Below are 17,967 nucleotides of genomic sequence, written 5' to 3'. Positions count from 1 at the left end.
CTTCCTGCTTCTATTGTGTGTGTGTGTGGGGGGATCCCTTCAGATCTCCCTTCAGATTTAAAAGGTTATTAATCATATCTTCGGTGTCGCATCTTACCAGTGCAGCTGATCTTTTGCTGCCTGGGTGGGTCAACTATCACAAAGCTTTAGAGAACCTAACATTTCTATTATCAACAAATTGTAAATTTGTAATAGAGTAAATTTTTATAGAGAAATGGAGGCTGGACAGTATGCGTTACAATATAAACATTTATATCGATTTAAACCGTGTTTTGATTTAAATCGCAAACGCGTGTTTAATTCATTTTTTTTAAAAATCATAATCAGACAAATGCAACATAAATTGATACAGTATCTTTGTCTTCTAAGTATCTTAATAAACTTTCAGCATAGCTTTCTCCCCATTTAGATTTATTTTTCTTGGGATTTTGGGATCAAACGTGGAAGGATTAGATTGTAATCGTTTTTATTTTTCAAATACGCTTTAGAAAAGTGTAATCTATACCTGCCCAGAGTGTACGCCTTCCTAAACCCCGCCCTGACCACTTTCACTCCTATCCTGCTCTTCCCCGCGCACCCCAGCCGGGCGCTCTTCGGCCTCTGCCTGGGACGAATGTATATTTAGATATTTACACCCGGCGCGGCACCGAGGGAGCGTCTGCATTTATAACTTAGTTTTTAAAATTAGTCAAGCAATATGAAGCATCTCCTTTTACTTTTAAGTCCCTTAAATACATTGAGCACAGCTTTCTCACCACTTAGATTACCTTTTGATACCATCCTTACACAAAACAGAAACTTCTTGTATTTTCCGATGACTTTCCGAAGAAAGTTAGGTGTAGCACTTTAGATCTTTTTTTCTGAACCAGGGAAAATCCGATCATGTTTCTCTATAACAATAATAAAAAACTTTATTTTACATATCACCTTTAAAAGTGGCATCTCGAAGCAATACAGTAGATGGAAAAACAGTTAAAAGGGACCAAATACCAGACAAACGCAAACGCGTTTTTAATAAAATGCTTTTATTTATTCAGCAGAGAGAGAGAGAGACATCCAGCAGAGAGAGACACACACACAGGTTTTCATTGACAAAAAGTAATTGTTTTTTTTACATTCCTCTTGTCTAACAGGAATGTTTTGTTTGTGGACAGACTGTCCACAAACGTGAGACGGTCTTTCTCAGACTCACATTCCCGAATGTCCCCCGCCCCAGTCAACAATCCTAGGAAGAACACGAAACAGCCTGTTAATAAAATTGTTACAATTTTGTTCGGTCAGTTCTTCCTCCCAGAATTTATAGATCGCATCGATCAGTTCCTGCTTTGTGACGGGCTTAGCAGTTTTCCGAACGTAGTCTTTCAACGAATGCCAAACCATCTCTATTGGAATTAGATCTGGGGATTCAGCTGGAGTTTTCACCCAGTTCAATCCTTCTGCTACAAGCCTCGCCCTTGCTGCTGTGTGTTTCGGATCGTTGTCTTGAAAGAGACGGTGCCTTGATCCAAACTGCTCCCTGATATATGGGGCGGCATGCTGTGTGACCACGACTTCCTCGAAGAATTCCTTCGAAAATAAGAAGTGGTCCCGGGCCTCTTCTAGATATACCCCCCCAGACGTGAACCTTCAGTGGATGTTTGGGCTTTGGCTTGTCCACATATCTCCCCTTTTTGCAAAATGACATTGTTGAAAACTGTTCCAGAGCCACTGTTGTTTCGTCGGTGAAAAGTACATCCTGAAATGCCTCCCCCTGTTCAATCCATTGGAGCACTTGTTTGAGTCTTTCCTCTTTGTTTTTTAGCCGTATCATGGGGCATGTTGGTTTTTCTGTATCTCCATCCAAGCCTCCTGCGTACTCTTCTTATCGATGTCGGGCTAACGGTCGCACCGAGGTCAGCCCATAGCCGTCTTTGGACTTGCATCGCCGGTAGCTCATCATTTTCATCAGTCAGTTTGTCGAAAGCTCGCACAATAGGACTTGAAAAAAAAGAGATCAACAGTTAGTTTTAAAAGTAATGTGCGTAGTTGTATTTACATGCAAGAAAGGTATTTTTAGAAATTTATTTACCTTTGAATCGTCCTCGGTTTAGATTCTCTTTGCCTCCTCTCCCCTTTATAATGTCATCTCACTGTGCTTTCAGAAACGAAGATGTCCATCGAAGCCAAATGCTGTACAATGTCCCGTGTTGACTTCCCGTTTCTTTTCATCTTCATTATTTGGTGTGAGAGAGTCTTCGTGATTTTGGCCATTGTCCATCTCCTTACCAAAGCGATACAGCGGTGCAGCTTGAATTCTGTACCTATATACTGTATGGTATGGTATAGATAAAACTTACACCATACCGATGAGCTAATACCAGGGAAAGACACTCCTATTTTATTTAAAACACAATACGCCAGGAAATGTGTCTGATGCATTAGCAAGTTAAAACAATTGCGTCGAAAACCTGGGCGTAACAGCATTTCCTTTTTCTGATCACTCGCTTTCTGGATACACGTCTCACCTGTCCTGTTCTTTGTTTTCCTGGTTTGCTGATTATGGCTGCTGCGATCCACTCCTACCCTCACACCTAAAGAAGACTATTTTAAATTTCTTGGCGCGGTTCATTGTGCAATTAACCCTTGTATGTGCTGTCCTTAAGGTGATATCACATAAAGGTGATATGTAAAATAATGTTTTTTATTATTGTTATAGAGAAACATGATCAGGTTTTCCCCGGTTCAGAAAAAAAGATCTAAAGTATACTAGTTTGTCACTAGTATACTTTTAATACAGTCTTTGCTGTGCTCTTGGGGATCCTTGTGATATTTCGAGCTCTGGTTGGATGATAAGTGTCGCAGTTTAAATAATTTTCGGTGTTGGAAATTATGAAACGCTCTGTTAAAAGCAAGGGAGTTTTTGTGTCCGTTACAGTAAAAGAAAATGCCTGACAGAGTAGGGCTTGGACAGATTCCAAGTGCATTTTTGGAATCAGCCTTATTTATGGGTTGCAATTTAAAAAAAGTCAAAAACCGCGCTCAAAATGCAATTTAGAGCTTTCTGTCAAGAGGAGACACCCAAATTAATAATGTAACATGCCACTGTTTGTGCATGAACAGGGTTATACTGCTATTCCCTTAGATACCCGATTAAAAAAAATATAAAACATTTTTTGAATCCCCGGCGGAACCGGGCATCCATATGAATCAAGTAACAGGTTTATTCCATGCTGAAAAAAAGAAGAAAGAAAACACATTCCATAAGAATTGACTGAGCTCCGCTCTGCACCACACAATGATCCTCCCAGAATCTCTGCCCCGGGTTATTTGGGGTTTTTGACAGAGGGTAAAAAACTCTCTCTCTCGCTTGCCCTCCCCCTCCCTGTGTATTGTCTGTTTTTTTGTGCTGTCCTTTGACAAAACAAGGCTCGCCAGCTAATGTGAATCGAAACCTGTTTTTCTAGCTTTTAAAGTCGTGCGATGTGTAAGCGGGAACACATCATTATATCTTACATTTGAAAAATACATAATATAGCTCCCGAACAAACGAAAACATGTTTCTAATAAGATGCTTTTATTCACTCATGATCTGACAATTTCAGGAAGACTAAGAAAGGACTAAGGGAATTGTTATCTGTTGTTGAAGCTCTGTAAGCTCGGTGACTTTGAGACCACTTGTTATCCAGGGTTGTTTGAATCGCCACAATTTAAATAGAGAAAAAAGAGCTGACTGACAAGATTTAAGATTTAAGATATGTGCAAACGTTTTATGATATGTCGCTGTTGTGGATGTCTGTGGACATGTGCTGGCTGGACAGGAGGCTCTACTGTACACAGAGAGGGGCGGGAGGAGGGGAAAAGCCGATACATACTCTTAGAGTTTGATTAATAGGGAATATAATACAAAAATATAGTACTAAAAATAAGATACACTCTACAGACATTCACAACTGCGACTTTCAGAAGATAGGACACAGCGGCTCAGGCACCCGCTGAATGGAAAAGGGGCACTTTAATGTTCTGTATGGCTAATACTAAAGCCAATACTTCAATACTTTAATATTCTTTTCTGTATGTTTAACAATAGTGGGTACTGGCCTAATTTGTCCCTGCTCCCGTTGTTAGGTGTTAATGTGTTGTTAAGTGTGAATTTGTACCTGTTTCCCTGAGGTCTGGCTTTTTTTCTGGAAAACCATAACTCTGGTCTTGTCCAGATTGACTGTCAGTGCCCAGGTCAAATTACTTTTGAGCAACTAATAAGAAGCGCGAAACGGTATGCGTTTTACTTTCGTTTTGTGCTGGAACCCGTGGATTGATTAGAGATATCAAGAACATACAAGTCATTTTTTAAATGTTGTAGTTCGTCTTGAAAAAATGTTACGAGTACATCATCTATCAACAATTACACAGGTTCTGTTTCCATATTGCGGATTTTGGTTAGGTATTATCAAATCCAGTGGCGCTGTGTTTTAGTTTACTGAGTCCCATGTCACATGGTCTGTGACTGAAACCTGTAAAACCGGTTTAATTCGTCACAGCCAGCACTCTTCAGGTGTGAGGGTCTTCTGCTCAGAATGAAACGCTAAAATGTTTGTGTATATTCTAATGCTAGTGGGGGCAGGGTGTGTGGGAACAGGTTTGGTTGAAATTGCATTGGAGATCTATGTTCTTCACACCTGAAACATTTTCTCTGAAAGCATTTTCTTTGCAGTTTAACCGATCTTGTTACAGCATGTTACAGTTTACTATTATTAACCATATTAATTTTAAGTGATTAATGTAAAATCTTGTAAAAATATATTTTCATTGTTCAAATATACATTAAGTCTGACTATCATATAATAAGTTAAATACAAAACTAAAGAAAAAATAGGGTTAAATATAATTCAAAATATTTTGCTAACAATGTTAACTGTTTATGAATAATAAAATGTAATAACTAAGGAGTAGGATGGCACAGTTGTTAGTATGTTTTTTGTTTTGTTTCTTTTTCATAAATACAACAGTAGTACCTGATGTCTCAGTGGCTTTCAAAATTAAATTATGCATGCAAACCTGTGAACTAGAAAGATAACTAAGATATCCATCCATTATATTCCATAATATCCATGAAATATATGGCGCTGAAATATGTGTGACGCAGTGGTGGCCTGACACGGTGAGGTGCCCTGGCAGCTTTATGATGCAGTGGTGGTCGGTTATGTAGAGGTGCACTGGCAGCTGTGTGTTGTGACGCAGTGGTGGCCTGGCACGGTGAGGTGCGCTGGCAGCTGTGTGATGCAGTGGTGGCCTGGCACGGTGAGGTGCCCTGGCAGCTGTATGATGCAGTGGTGGCCTGGCACGGTGAGGTGCGCTTGCAGCTATGTGACGCAGTGGTGGCCTGGCACGGTGAGGTGCGCTGGCAGCTGTGTGATGCAGTGGTGGTCGGGTATGTAGAGGTGCACTGGCAGCTGTGTGTTGTGACGCAGTAGTGGCCTGGCACGGTGAGGTGCGCTGGCAGCTGTGTGGTGTGACGCAGTGGTGGCCTGGCACGGTGAAGTGCGCTGGCAGCTGTGTGGTGTGACGCAGTGGTGGGCTGGCACGGTGAGGTGCCCTGGCAGCTGTATGATGCAGTGGTGGCCTGGCACGGTGAGGTGCGCTTGCAGCTATGTGACGCAGTGGTGGCCTGGCACGGTGAGGTGCGCTGGCAGCTGTGTGATGCAGTGGTGGTCGGGTATGTAGAGGTGCACTGGCAGCTGTGTGGTGTGACGCAGTGGTGGCCTGGCACGGTGAAGTGCGCTGGCAGCTGTGTGGTGTGACGCAGTGGTTGCCTGGTACGGTGAGGTGCGCAGTTCATTAACCCTTGTATGTGCTGTCCGCGCCCAAAATGCAATTTAAAAAAAGTCAAAAACCGTGCTCAAATGCAATTTTCAAAGTGCAATGAAATACAATATTGTTGTTGCTGCTGTTCTGGTTGTTTTTATCCCGTAAAGCGTTTTGAGAAGCCACCTTTAAAGGCGATATATGTTGTAGAACCGCTGATTCTTATGGAATGTGTTCCGCAGGAGATTCAAATTTTTATTTATTTTTTAATCGGGGGTTGTAAGGGGGGGTTGTACTTGCAGTGCATCGGCATAGATGGGAAAGCAAGAGCCGACCGCTACGCCGCCCTCGTGTTTCGAAATCTTGTGACTTTTGAAATTTACTGGGGGTGGACCACGTCTGTAAATTTCGATGGGTCCAGAGGCAAAAGTGCCTTGCCTTGCAATCTCCGGGAAACCATTAGTACGATGGTGAATCGGAGATTCTCAACCCTTGCTGCGTACGACTGGAAAATAATTCGTGATCGGATCAACGAAATGCTTCGTAGGAGGAGGTGGTCTTTTCCTCTTGTCTTAACAGTCTGTCCACAAACAAAACATTCCTGTTAGACAAGAGGAATTGAAAAAAACAATTTTGTCAATGAAAACCGGTGTGTGTGTCTCTCCCTGCTGGATGTCCCTCTCACAAACTGCTGAATGAATAAAATAATTTTATTGAAAACGAGTTTGCGATTGTCTGGTCTTTAAATTCTTGAGATACGCGATTCCATATTATATTCCCTTTTAATCAAATTCTAAAAGTATGCTTGTTGACTCCGGTATCGCGTTAGTTAAAGACTTCGATGCTTAAAATGTTTAGGGAGAAATGGAATACTGGTGTGTATGTTTTCTTTAAAGTACCGAGACCAGCCATATACTGTATGTTTAAGTTCCAAAATTAATATCGTTTATGGACTTCACACGCGTTGCAGTATGCTCAGGCACTAAGTAAAAGGAGATGCTTCATATTGCTTGACTAATTTTAAAAACTAAGTTATAAATGCAGACGCTCCCTCGGTGCGCTGCTCTGGTGCGTCGGCTCTTACACAGTGCCTGTCTGCCGTAAGCGTTACAATATACATACCCAACACTGCTTGTACCCATCTGTCATGCAAATAAAACACCTTGAATTGAACTGAATTGAGGGGAGAAGGGGGGAATACTAAAGCCAATACTGGCTCAATGGGCTTTGACGTGCTAATGCGTTGGTTTAACAGTCCGGATGTGGCAGGCTTCCAATGTCAACTCGACTCGATTGGAAGACAATGAACGTATTTTAGCCCTAAATGAATTAATAGCAAACATGGTTTACATAAAATACATTTTTCCAAGAAAGTTTATAATAATACGATCTATAGTTGAAATCTGAGCCTACTTTAAAAATAAAGGAAAAGCATTTTCAGAGAGCAATCACGCTGTGTTTATGTAGAAAAAGCTATTAGGTTTATGAGCAATCTAATTACCTTTTCACTTAAAACGCTATATAAAATAAAGTTTATTTAGAGATGAATGATCAGTGTCGCAGTTTAAATAATGGGAGTCAGGAAACTAACACACAGCGCCACCGGATTTAATAACGCAATAAAAACGCTATAAAATAATGTGACTAGGCACAGAAAACGTTTACAGCACAGTACAATAATAAATACTGACCATGACTTTAGAAGCATAAATTACCTTACACCCAATTTAAACACAAGCTGTCTTTCTGTATGAACCTCTAAGCTGGTTCATACAGAAAATGTAGAAATGCATTAGCCTGATTATGATTAAAAAACACATAATTAAACATAATTAGTTTGCGATTTAAATCAGAACACGATTTAAATCAATATAAATGTTTATATTGTAACGCATACTGTCCAGCCTCCATTTCTCTATAAAAATTTACTCTGTTGCACACACACACACAATAGAAGCAGGAACCGCTGTCAGAAGGGAAGATATGTTCAAAATATCGCAAATATCGATCATGTTGCGATATTTTGAAATATAAAAGTCAATTGATTGTCCATAATATCGCTTACCTATTTTTTCGAAGAAATGTTTGTTAAAAGAAAAGTCCAGCACCAGCTGGATTCGAAACACACAACCTGCCAGTTGGTAGTCACGCACCTAGACCAGTAGGCTACAAGACAGCTCGCATGAACAGGCAGGCGAAACAGCCCTACACAGCCCTGTCGCAGTACACGGATATAATCATACCGTTATTAAATTCTTTAGATACGCGATTCCATATTATATTCCCTTTTAATCAAATTCTAAAAGTATGCTTGTTGACTCCAGTATCACGTTAGTTAAAGACTTCGAAGCTTACAATGTTTAGGGAGAAATGGAATACTGGTGTGTATTTTTTTCTTTAAAGTACCAAGACCAGCTATATACTGTATGTTTATGTTCCAAAATTAATATCGTTTATGGCCTTCACACGCGTTACAGTATGCTCCTATTCTTTTTATGCTCAGCTACTAAGATTTCCCTTCAGTGGTAAAATTCCATATAAATATTCAATACTAAAACGGGCACAGTAAAGACGTTTACTGTCAATCTTTCTACGACAGACCAACGGACCACGAGTGCCCCTGTCGGTCAACCAATCACGTACCGCGGTACCGCGCGTCATCGTACGTCACAATGCGCGACGCCGTAGCCAATTACCTCCGGTACGTGTCTGTACCTCGCACTTTGAATGGCTGCATCTGTATACCTAAAAGTCCTAAAATGTGTTCAGTATATGGTATGAACACAACAAGATGAAAGATGAAAGTCAGTCAAATAGGAGAAAGGGGGTAAACAAAAAGATTATATTAAAAAGGAAAGCGATATTTAATAATAGTTATGATATAATTTAGTACTACTATATATGGGTGTTTACATCAAGAGTGGCCAACTCTAGTTTTGGAGTGATGTAGTCTAGCATGTTTTATACTGTAAGTCTCAGTAGTAATGTGCAACAGCATAAGAGCTGAAAAAGATTTTAAACGTCTCTGATTTTTCCAATAATTAGTACACCTAGCTTGATAAGAGCTGAGCAAGAGTGAAAACCAGCAGATACTGTGGCCATACACTGGAGTTGGATACAGTACCTCTAATTTGCGGCAGTTATTGTCCTATTCTGATTTTAATCACAGACAAGTTCAATTTTATTTTTCTTGCCTCAAAAGTGATAACCTTCTTAAGCAATGATGAATCACAGAAAATAAAGCATTGGATTCAGGTGCTATTTTTCCAACAAAGACGTAATCTATGGTCCAATGTCATTTATTTTTAACACATGGAAATCGTGATAGTTTCCAGACTTAAAAAAAATAATAATATAGAGATCTTTATTAAGTTATGCTGCAAAAGTTCTTCAGTTACTTTTGTTATTAATAGACATAGCATTACTTTAGAAAAGGAATATAGATTGCTTAATGATGCTTTATTACAGTTTTAATGGCATGTAGATGAAAACAAGTAGACACCTTTCTGTCTTGCTGAATCCACTCTCAGCCCTGGATCTTTTGTTCTGGGGCCAACTCGAAGTAGAAGACTAAACTGAAATGTTCAGGAGTTGAATAACAACACAATAAGCAAATTTACAGGAATGTTTAAATTTTCTCTAGCTTTAATGAAACTGAAACTCTCATAGAGAAATTACCTCTTTCTGTAAAGCACCCCAGAGTGTAAATCAGTCTTCACTTCACTGTAAATTTAGTCCTCAAGCACTGTAGACACTGACAGAATATAATTATTTAGTGCAGGTTATGTGGGACCCTCATTTTAATTACAAAAATTCAGACTTCAATATTTGTTTTTAAAATATTTGATTTTTCCATTTGTCTAGTGTGTACTAGTTCCACAAACTGCAGAACTCCTGTGAAGTGCACTTGACACTCTTCTGTGCCATCGCTGGTGACATTTGTATTCCATTATACCCAGAACAAAAAACAACTCTATCATTGCCTGGATTATTGTATTTGCATAAAATCAAACACTAGGGAGTGCTGACAAGAAAAAACAGATCACTATAAGACTCCTCAGAAATAGATCAACAAGCATTATCTGGTGATGTGTTACAAGAAATTACATCTCAGTGCATGGAAACCCCACCGATTACTGTCAAACAAGCTATAATTTTCAATATTGCCTATGAATGATGTGCTTTTTTCCTATTGATTTCTTGCTATTGTTGGAAGAATTCCATTGATCTTATTTTACAGAAGAAACGGATTGCTTAAAGAGATTTTCTCATATGGGCATTTCTGCTGAATGGGGTAAAACTTAAAGGCCACTTATTTCATACTTAAAAAAATCTTTATAAACACCCTATACATTCACTTTCACATTACAACAGTAACATTGAGCCTATGTACAGGCAAGAGATCTGAGATCTAGATTGTAGCTCCTTTTTTGTGTAAGAATTTCTGCCTCACACAGGTAGCACACTGTGGCATTCTCAACTATATCTCCTTCATCTCTGGGTTTGGTCCTCAAGTGGTAAAGTACCATCTACCAGACCTTAGGCTTACTGATCTTGTTATGATCACTCTATAAAGCACTTACACAAAACCTATGTTTGCCATGGAACTCCCCTCCTGTCCTGGAGACGCGTTTGCTTACAGTATTTGAGTTGTGTTGTTAAAAATAAATTAAAGTACAATTCAGAATAGTACTCTTATTTGTGCCTAACTAGTATATATACTGTATATACTGTATATGTTTCTGAGTGAAACTGGACAGCCTTGGTACAGTATATGTGCTCAATTGAAGGCATTTGGGTTGTGACCATTTAATAATAATAAATAATTGCTTACACTTATATAGCTCTTTTCTGGACACTCCACTCAAAGTGCTTTACAGGTAATGGTTGCCATAGTGCAACAGTACACTCACCACACACCAGCTAGTGATAGAGAACAGAGTGATGAAGCCAATTCATAAAGAAAAATGGGAAATTTGGCCAGGAGACCGAGGTTACACCCCTATTCTTTTTGAGAAATGCCCTTGAATTTTTAATGACCACTGAGAGTCAGGCCCTCAGTTTTACATCTCATCTGAAGGACGGTGCCTTTTTACGGTACAGTGTCCCAGCCACTATACTGGGGCATTAGGACCCACACAGACTGCAGGGTGAACGTCCTCTGCTAGCCCCACTAACACCTCTTCCAGTAGCAACCTTAATTTTTCCCAGGAGGTCTCTCAGTGGGTCTGTTGGAGGGTCACCGAAAATTTTCTTTTGAAAAAAAGTTTTTGTTGACAGATTAATACATCATTTTAGCACCAGCTGAAGTCTCTCCTCTTTAAACAGACTGCATTCTCTCAGTTAACCACTATACATATAAGGGCAACCCTTACACTCCCTTAATTACTGCAAACACAGAACACATACTAACAGGATATCTACAAGACTTCTTTATATCAACAATATTTGTTATGTTGTTACATTTGGAATACTGTAAAAGAGTTAAGATTTTGTTGAGAAATAACTCATGTTTTGAAATATAGCAAGGCTACATTATGTATTTGAGTTGTTTTACATTTCAGGTCCTGGGGCTCTTGTTTTTTGGCCAAAATCCTGGTGCCCTCTGCGAAGCTCAAGCTTACCTGAAAATGGATACTCCTGTGTGAAAATAATCCAAAGCATACATTCAACAAAGAAAGTGTAGTAACATGCACATAAAATAAATGTTTTTGACTGTGCAGCTCAATCTCCAAATTTGAGTCGAATCATATATTCGTTGTTTGTTTTTGAAATCCTTATGTTATATGATGTTTTTTTTATTTTTCCATTAGGGGTGTGAATAAATCTGGGGGAAACTATATAATTGCTATTTTTGTTACTTAATCATTTTAGCTTAATACTTGTTAGATGATGGTTTATTTTTGTCCACTTTGTTTTAAGAAATGGAGAAAGTACATTTTCCTATAGATATTTTTTTCAAAATTATAATTTCTGTAAAACCCCAAAAAATTAATCTTTGCATCAATTGCATAATTGTTTAAGTTGCATCTTTTGTATATGGCTACAATTCCAACTACAACTTATACAAACTGCTATTCTAATCTTCACGAAATTGAAAAAGGAAACTTGAGAGTACTGGACATATTATTTAATCTTGAATAAAGTACTGTAGCTGCATTGAGCTGTTTTGTTATTCGGCACTTATTTTCAGAAGAGATTATCAAGTTAAGCTCTGAGAACCCCCTTTGCTTTCAAATGCTAATTCTGTGTTTTTTAGGCTTTACTGTATGAGATGCTCTACTACACCCTATGACAATGGCCACATGAATGCTTTCTCTCCCTCACACACAGATGCATAAACTTTACAGTACATGTGACAGCAGTTAGTGGCTTCAGTTTTTAAAAGCTTTTTGAGTCAGTTGACGCATGATGATCTAAACAAATACAGAGTACTTACTGGTTACTTTAAACATGGTCTGGTTGCCTCTATAGATAAGACTGCCATCCTTATATAAAATATACTCAGTAATAATTCCATTGGGATGGTATGGAATACCCCAGAAGAGAGACAAATTAGTAGGATAGGGGTCAGCTTTGGGAGGATTTACATCTCTGGGAGCTATGGAAAGAGAAGGAAAACAAACAAAAGATTAACAGCAACATAAAAGTACTGTAATTCTACTTTCAAAGCTGAATTCATTTCATTATGAATGGTGGTATTCAATTTCTGTTGTGTTTTTCTCAACTCAAAACATGCTAGATGGTTGACAGTATTAAAATATGTTAGGCAGAATTCTGAAAAGTATAATGTTGCAATAATGTGGTGAGGTAACAGTCCAAGTTAAAATTAAAACTGCTACACATCCAACACTACTTAAAATAATTTAAAAAAAAAACGTTTCATTTATTAAGCAATATAATTTTTCACCAGACATAAAATTTGATAGTACTTTCAAAATACTTTCCTTTCTGCTACACACGAGTGATTTAACTTTAAACAGTAACCAATGCCCATTCACATTAGACATATGGATCAGGATTTTGTGTGCGTTGCTTTGGATTACTATAGGGTATATTTAACTATATACTGTGTATATATAGCAGTACAGAGCTATAATGATCTTTTATGCCATTTTTGATATGTAAACTATTTTTCAAAAGGACTTTTTTACTTCAATTTTAACTGAATTCCATGAGGATCAGGAAAAAAGAAGGAGGGAAGAAAAGAGCAGCAATTTCTCCAGAGAAAACCATTGAGTACTCCTGGGCCTCACTTAATTAGTGTGCAGCGCATATTAAGTGAATATAGAATGTCCATGACAAAAACCCTTAGCAGATTCTATGCATGCACAGGATCTGATAAATAATCTCTTATTCTGGACAACAGAACTGAACAAAAAACCTCTACAAAAACATAAACAGCATGCTCTATATACTGAGAGGCATTAAAATGCAACAGATTAGTTTAGCATCACATTTGACTAAAGTTGTAGGCAGAAACAACGGTCTGTATATAATACTGGTACATTCATAACACATTAATGTTCAAATTGAGGTTCTCTTTTTCAAAGAACAAGTTTGATCTTTCATGGTTACAGATCCACTCAATTCACATACCAATTGAGTGATTCTAGAGGTGCTCTATAGACATATACTGTACAGTATGTCAGGTGAATACAATGGCCAATGCATCGTACTGTATGCGCTTACAGTATGCCATGCCATATGTGAATAATGCATGAGACATATGTCACTGTTTTGCATACATGAGGGCATAATTTTACATTATAATACATTATAATGTGTGGGGAAAGAACATTGTCTCCAGAGTGTTACACAAAGAGCCATCAAGAAAGTCAAAATATGAATTTCAGCCATACTATATTGCAGCTCTTAATGATCTAGGAAAAGGGGTATCCAGGTGTGTTTATGGCAATTTGGGATGCAGGACAATGTTGTTCTTGGAGATATCTCAATTGGACATACCAATCTTGCATAAGGGTGATGACGCACAGCTGTCGATCATGTGTTGAATCCATCAGAACGTATTGTAACAGCTGAAGGGATATTTGATATTGTTGACTGGCTCACAGTCTTCACCTAGCATCTCATGTCCTCTTCACTTCTAACCTGTGACAAGTTCTACCATATACTGTACATGTATTGTATGTTACAAATACAGTATGAGATTTCACATTTTATCAGTAGATTGTTTGGAAGTTAGTGAAATGATTTTACTCAGATATTGGAGATACAGTATACTGTTCTTCTGGGAAATGGCTAGAACCAAAATCATTTGTTGTATTTTCAGTCCCTCTCAGTATACAGATACAACCATGTAGAATGTGCAAGGTGTCAGTAGATATGCCACGATGTCACGGACTCAAAGTCCTTAAAGACTGCATTACTATGTAAGGCTGCCAGGTGGCACAGTGACTCTGTAATGTAGGATATTGTTATCATGTTGCTACCACAACTTCAAATGAGATATGTCACATAAAACAGTATATAGAATAATAAGTAATTGTGCATAAATAGTAATTAGAAAATCGGTGAGTTTCTTTTAGATATAATTTTTTCTAATTATAAAAATATATATTATACATAGTGGCATTAAAAACATACAGTATTTAAAAGCAAATAAACATATAAAAAAACATAAGAGAGGCCAGATTAAAATAAGTTTTAAGTAATGATTTTAATGATGTTGTTACATATTGTAAATTGTAAATGCTAGGAAATTAGATTCCATGTTTTGTAAGGGGCACGATGTGCTAAGTTGACCAAAGTAATTAATAACACGCTGTATGTGCAAAAAAACATTGGAAACACTACTGTAAAGGGTAGATAAGATTTGATTCATGGAATGGTAATGTTTTTCATTTATTAAGATCCATATGATGTATTCAGTCCTTCCTTCGACTTGCTATACTGCTGCTTTAGACTTGGAACTTTCCGTTAGGAGATAAATAAGATGCTGTGTTAAGTTATTTTATTTTATCTGTAATACTAAGTTGTGCTCTAAGTTTAAAGAACAAAAACAATAACACTAAAGATTCTCAATATTGAGGCTTTCAATATTCTTTATTTAGAGTTAAGGGGATCTCATGCTTTTATGGCTGTGACCTGTAACACTAAAGTATCACAAATACAGACTTCAATAATATCTGAAAAAATATTTTTATTTGTTAGATACATAGTTCAAAAGACTGTTAAATCTTTTTATATGAAAATGTAATTGTTTCCTCATGTTTCCTTTTAAGGCTAAAATGGCTATTCTTGTGGTCAAAATAGGATTTTGGAGACAGATTTAAATTTACAATTCACACAAATGCAATGAAATGTTATTCAAATCCAAAACATCCAGCCAATCCCACCCCCAGACAGGCTGCAAAAGAGCAGTTTGCAGGTGTTGTTATCCTCACATTTAGTAATGTAATTACCTGTAAATACATTGACTATCCAGAGTGTGTTACTAATGGAAAAGTTTCTGGAAAATAAGACGCTATATCTCAGGAACGAAAAAAGCTTGGATGCTTCTTTCAATAACACAAAATGGTACTATAGAAGCACTAGCAAATGAGACCTGTTCAGTTAATAATAATTAATTTGCTTCCAGATCAAGCTGTGAGCAACACTTGAGACAATGACCATTCCACTTAATTCAAAGTGCAAATATGTTGCCAAACAAGAAAAAAGGGCATAAACATTTTTACCTATTTTAGCAACAACATTGTTGCAAAATACTGCTTTAAAGCCATAGTAAGTTTTTTTTTAAGGTTACATGTTTATAAAGTGGTATGTACATGGTTTATAAAAACAACAACATACTTTTAAAAGTCCAACTTTCAAAAGTCCAAGACATTTTCCCTTCAAGTTTCTGTTTGATGCAAATGAACCCAGACCTAATTTCCAGGGCCCATGCCCTGTCCATTGTTCCTAGACAGTTTCTGTTTGGTGACTGTGGCATGTACTGTACAATGGGCTTTCCCCGGGACTATCAGGAAGAAAACAGTAGTTGCTGACCAGAAGTTTGTACTTCACCACGAATACTTCTCCATTAATAACAAACTACCCTTTTCTTCCTGATAGTCTTTGCCTTCGATATTCCACAAATCAGGACATTCTGCTGACTTTTTAAACCTAATTCATTCCACACAATTCATTGAAGATATCAGATGAAGTTTAATAAAAAAATATGTACTTCTCAGTTTAATATCTAATGTGTCCCAGGTACAAATGGCGATGAATAATAGTGTGAATCACTTCAGTGAGCTGTGCAGCTGCTAATTGTTTGCTGTACATCTTGTTTGGATTGTAGCAGCAGCTAGTGACAAAGAATTCTGAATTTTGTATGCCGGACAGGACTGTGGGTTACCATGGAGTGTTTTCGTGAGTTTCAACGTGTATTGTAGATGGCTGCATCTGTATATGCTGCTTATTAAAACAAACACATCACTATATTTATGCTTGTGTATTTTTGAAAGCATAAAATATATGGACTTTAGATATTGGTTAAATGTTTTAAGTGTCATTTTGAATAACTGATCATTCATGACTGAGTTGATATACTTACGTGATTTTGACTGTTTCTATTAAATTACCTCATTATGTTTATAAACAGGCAAGAATGTACAATCCAACACAGTCCAGATACCACTCCAAAATTGATAGGGAGGTCCAGGTCTGGGCATTCTACATAATCACATCTGTAGTGATTGATGGCAACTTGACTGCAAAGTACTACATTGTTCCTAGTACCTCACTCACTGCCATTCCTTTGGGCTTTTACTAATATGACAACACTCAAGCAGGACATTATATGTCCTCATACTGCTCATTTAACAGTAGTTTTCTTGGAAGATGAGAATGTTATGCCATGGGTGCCCTAAGTGCTAGCTAGACTGTAGCCTCGGTGAATGTTACCTGGATAATGTTTGGCATCAAAACTTGATATCCTGCATTTTTTGAAGGATCCCAGAAAATCCACTTGATTAGCATGGCAGTGTCCTTTGTTCCACATTCTCACGGTCTTTGTGAAAGAGTTTTTGTCCAAAATGCATCTCTTCTTAATTACAATTTTTGATGGTACCCTGATTTCATTGTGGAGTTTAAAGAACTCTCTTTGGCTGACATTGTCTTTATATCAAGGGATTTCAGTCCTTGAATCAAATCCCCATGTAACCTCCATGGAATGCCACGTGCTATTTTAATTTCCTTGTCAACTATTTTCAACCCTACCCTGGCAGCACTCTGCCAATTGTGCATCACCACTTGGGGATTTCCAGTCACACTTGGCTAGTGACATGACCAATGTTCAAACTACTGACTCCAGATCATAGAGCCCACCACATGCTCTTTGAATTTAGAAAACAAAACACATTGATAGCAGTTAAGGTTTCATTTTTTTTTTTTTACATTTTTTAAAGTACTTTCATATATTCTTCACAGCATAACTGAATTTTGTCAGGGTTCCAATTTCATTTCTGTGGACTTTTCAATATATGTTTTTTGTACAATATATTTTTTTATGTACAAATATACAGTAATGGTCAGATAATTTGGGGATAACAATGAAAACGACATTGTTAAAATATAAAAATGAAATAGAGGATAAAAAATGTTAATTACAACTGTTTCAATATATTGGACATCAACATGATTTCTGAACAAGTTTATGAACTTTTGTTTTTAAAAGACTGCAAGAGTCCTTGGAGAACCGGGGAGTTGCACCTTCCTTCCTGGTTACCATATTTCTTAAGTGATTACTGTTAATCAAAAAAAGTATCAGTAGTTAAATGTAAATGTAAAACTTGATCTATATAATACTGGTCTACAGCCACAACCAGACACATACTGTATACGGTAGATAAATTGTGTTAAATTCAGTTTAAGCACCTACAGTACAAATTAAAACTGTAATTTCACTGTAATAACGTCAACCTTTAATTGACTTTTTACCCTACAGAGACTACTAAAATCATGATATTCCTCAAACACAACCCAAAGATTTCATTAAGGCCAGGCTAAACATAGACTACCAGGAGGATGAGAGAGGTTGCTCAGACTTATCAAAACCTTTACTGAAAAGGCATAGTCACACAAAATATGCAAAACTAAACTAATAATATTTATGAACACATCCATAAGCCATTAAGAAAAATAACTGTCATATGTGATTAATTTGTCTTTATTCTTCTATTG

The 17,967-nt window shown here is 37.5% G+C and overlaps 1 protein-coding gene across 1 annotated transcript in view; it reads right to left on the bottom strand.

Annotated features, from left to right (window-relative positions):
* ush2a (Usher syndrome 2A (autosomal recessive, mild)) overlaps positions 1-17,967 on the bottom strand; it is a 427,426-nt gene that overhangs the window by 257,901 nt on the left and 151,558 nt on the right. The window contains exon 32 of the mRNA XM_088624763.1: positions 12,221-12,382. Coding sequence (XP_088480889.1) covers positions 12,221-12,382 — 162 coding nt within the window. The remainder of the gene's footprint in view (positions 1-12,220; positions 12,383-17,967) is intronic.

Source organism: Lepisosteus platostomus, chromosome 3, assembly GCF_059453375.1.
Source record: "Lepisosteus platostomus isolate fLepPlt1 chromosome 3, fLepPlt1.hap1, whole genome shotgun sequence".
Taxonomy (NCBI): domain Eukaryota; kingdom Metazoa; phylum Chordata; class Actinopteri; order Semionotiformes; family Lepisosteidae; genus Lepisosteus; species Lepisosteus platostomus.
Note: the sequence above shows the minus strand (reverse complement) of the source record. Positions and strands in the feature narration are given on the sequence as shown.